At 30.5% G+C, this 3,566-nt stretch overlaps 1 protein-coding gene across 2 annotated transcripts in view; it reads left to right on the top strand.

Moving 5' to 3' along the window:
- Positions 1–335: 335 nt before the first annotated feature.
- Positions 336–3,566, top strand: part of LOC108740238 (reticulocalbin-2) — a 21,682-nt gene continuing 18,451 nt past the window's right edge. For both annotated transcript variants that reach the window (XM_018474487.2, XM_018474488.2), the window contains exons 1-3: positions 336–706; positions 987–1,134; positions 1,559–1,697. In XM_018474487.2, coding sequence (XP_018329989.1) covers positions 499–706; positions 987–1,134; positions 1,559–1,697 — 495 coding nt within the window. In that variant the 5' untranslated portion in view covers positions 336–498. The remainder of the gene's footprint in view (positions 707–986; positions 1,135–1,558; positions 1,698–3,566) is intronic.

A 3,566-nucleotide genomic window follows, 5' to 3' on the forward strand; every position in this document is an offset into this window, starting at 1 on the left:
CATACCTATATTTAGTGAAGATTCTGCATTAAGTTTATTTGTGGTAATTATTGTCTTATTGGATACTTGTATATTCTAGTATGCAATAAACAATGTAACAGCTTTCAATTTTTTATTTCTTCATTACACGTTTATGTGATTAAGTAAAAAATTGTCAAGTTACAATCAGTCTTCTTTAATTGTTAAGAAGATTGCTTGTTTCTTGGCAATATTTAGCTATCCTTTGAAGCAACAAAGAAAGCTTGCCTTTTACCACCTTTTACTTTAGTTCGTCCCCTGAGTGTCAGATGGCGCAACATTCGTGAGTATTTGCTATGACTATAATAATATCTCTTATCTATGATTAACAACATAAAAGTAAACGTAGGCCGTAGTTTTGGCAAGGTTTAGAATGGTTTTAATGATTTATTTAAAAGAAAGTTGTAGTTTATTGTCGTGAGAGTTGTTATATAGATATTTTCTTACATTTTAATTTAACTGGTTTATAAATATTTTATAATGACCCGCGCCTTAATAGTATTTTGGTTGGTACTATTTTCAGCGGTTTTCTCGATAAATTTTAATTTAGTTGGTGCAGCAGTAATGCATTCTCATACTTCTATCAATAAAGAGCATATTCAAGATAGCTTCTATAGCCCTAAAGATAAAAATCATTATTCTGAAGATGGAGAGCATGACATTGAATTTGACCATGAAGCTATTTTAGGTAAATAAAAGTCAGTGTAATTTGACTAAGAATAAGGGCTGTAGGGTTACACGGAATTACCTATTACATAGCTTCTCGAATGATAATCAAGTGCATGACTGTTTTATGAAATTATTGAAAAAAAAAACTATTATTGTTATTCATGTTTATTCATACAAACCTAATAGATATTCTTAATTTGTTGTTTAATTTTTTCGTGTAGTAATACTCCTGTGCATCTCTGTTCTCTTGAGTGATCAAATGTAACAATAAGAGGCTTGTTTTAAATTTACTTTTACAGGTAGTGTTAAAGAAGCTGAAACGTTTGATCATTTGCCCCTTGAAGAATCAAAAAAGCGATTAAAAATATTACTTGAGAAAATAGACTTGAATGGTGACAAAATTATTAATAAACAAGAACTCAAAGTATGGATTTTACGTTCATTTAAGTTAGTGTTCAAGTATTACTTTTTGCGTTCTTTGTAACAATTATTTCAACAATGATACTGCACTTTACAATAATTTACAATAACAAGGTGTAAGTTGCATGTTTTTTATGCTATTCATCTTAAAAATTTTACAGTTTGTAGGAGTTACATTTTTTATTAATTAACAATGCATTGCATACTATCTGACTCCCATTGTCTAGAAATATCGGACAAAAGTTTATAGAAATTTATCACATTAAAATATATGGCTATCAAAAATAGGCTCTACTTGTGTACCTAGATAAGAATTTTAAAGTAGCTCAAATGTTTTAAGTTTTTATATTCAAGGGAACTTTTCAAACTGTTGTTACCTGCTTGGTATTATGACTGAAAGATTATTCAGTAATAATGTATCTCAAATAGAATTATATTTTCAATTTTTAAGGATGCTTTCTGAAGAAGAAGCAAATGAACGACTAGAAGATGTTGATGAAAATAATGATGGAAAAGTTACTTGGGAAGAGTATATTACTGACACATATGGAAAAGATGACGAACTGCCTGTAGAGCAAGAAGACAAACAGGTGAGAGATGTGAAGATGTAAGAATCTTGTAAATAAAATACCTTTGTATGATAAACAAAAGTGAACGAAGAGTAAAAAATAGTAATGTGCAAGGCTCGTACAACATGCTGTCTTGATTATTTGTAACATTAGAAAAGAACAACTCATTACTTTCTTCAGGGAAATTTTAACGTAGAATACAGTGTTGCCGGAAAAATCAAACAAAAAAATGTTCCCGTTTCAAGTTATAACAAAATTGTATTTAAAAAATGGGAATCATACTTGGCTATTTACACACACACACATTGTCTGTCGAATGATTTCTGTTAGGGTTGCACTGTATTTATCCAACTGCATAACTCCAAATTTCAAAATAAGTTCATCCCCTTTCATCAGCATCATTTTAGTAAATGTAAACTTAGCTGTTTCTTTTGATTACAGGATATCATTTAACAATGCACAACATTCTGATATTGATTTCCTATCTCTTTCTTCTCTAGTATGTTTTTGTTTCTTGGCGCAATTATTAGCATGAATTCAAGACAGTATGGGCAAGGCCCATAAAGCTAGCATTGTAAAGTGAGCAGAATAGAATAATGTCTTTCTAAAAATTTCGCGCTAATTGAATGTTAATTTAGTGCCAGTTATAAATTCGACGTACCAAAAACATATAAAAAATTGGCAGGTGAAGTTAATCTTGATCAGTCTAATTAGTGCTTAAAGAGTGCTGATTATACGACCAAACAAAAAAGAGACAAAAATATAAATATCAATAGTTACATTCCGAACAATGTCGGCAAGTCGAATGAAGGTCACAGCTTATTTGATTTGACATGCTCTGAGCATCCAAGCACTATATTTTTGCCTTAATTTTTGGTGTTATTATATTATCAACACTTATTGAGCACTTAATACATAAGACGAAAATATAGTGCTTGGATGCTCAGAACTTCTTGGATCATATAGATAGTGTCCTATATTCTACTTGTCGGCATTGTTCACAATGTAAATGTTGATGTTACTTTTGTATTTTTTTTTTTTCGAATTATTATCAACACTTATTGTGCACTTAATAATTAATACGAAAATATTGCTTATGTCCAATTAAATATACAGTGTTCTTTGTGCGACTTGCTGGCCTTGCTCAGAACATGTCGAATCAAATAGGCATTGGCCTTTATTCGACAATATAATATATAAAGGAAACGTTACCAAAAGAGCGTCAAATTTATAACTAGCGCTAAATTTTCAGCAAAAAATTATTCTATTCTGCTCACTTCACAATGCTAGCTATACCGACGTCCTTTTTGTAAACGCAAAACTTCGCAATTGTCATAAAAATTTCCTATTCGTGAAAGCTTGCCTACCTCATTCTTCTTTTCTTTAGAATTTTTTGTCAAAGCAAAAGTTTGGCATGCTTTGCTTGCAAACGCCGAGGAAGATTGTAAGTAATTGTTGGCATATAATAGCGTTTATTCCTCACTCTCTTGCCGCCAAGTAAGTGCCTTTTAGGAATATATATTTTTATTCCTCTTTCTTCCTCATCCTCACCAGATGTGACATATTGTATCTCTTTTCTTATTAATTTCTTCTTCGAAATCCATTTTGATTGTAGTATATGCTTCATTACAAATACTTCCTTTTACACTGTTCTTTTTAATTTCATATTTTTCTATACGTCCAATTTTACTGTTCTTTTTCACTTATTGTTTAGAAGCCTTGTATCTATCTTTCTAAAATTTAGCCTTATTCTGATGTTGCTGAATAAGGGTGATAGTGAATAACCCCAGAGGAATATCTGGGTTATTTCTTTTAGGGGATATTGGTGCTAATAAGATACGTTAATTCTGAAAATTTTAGATCTCTATCTATTTTGGTTTTTGAATAAAT

The sequence above is a fragment of the Agrilus planipennis genome, unplaced genomic scaffold (genome assembly GCF_000699045.2).
Source record: "Agrilus planipennis isolate EAB-ADULT unplaced genomic scaffold, Apla_2.0 scaffold231, whole genome shotgun sequence".
Classification (NCBI taxonomy): domain Eukaryota; kingdom Metazoa; phylum Arthropoda; class Insecta; order Coleoptera; family Buprestidae; genus Agrilus; species Agrilus planipennis.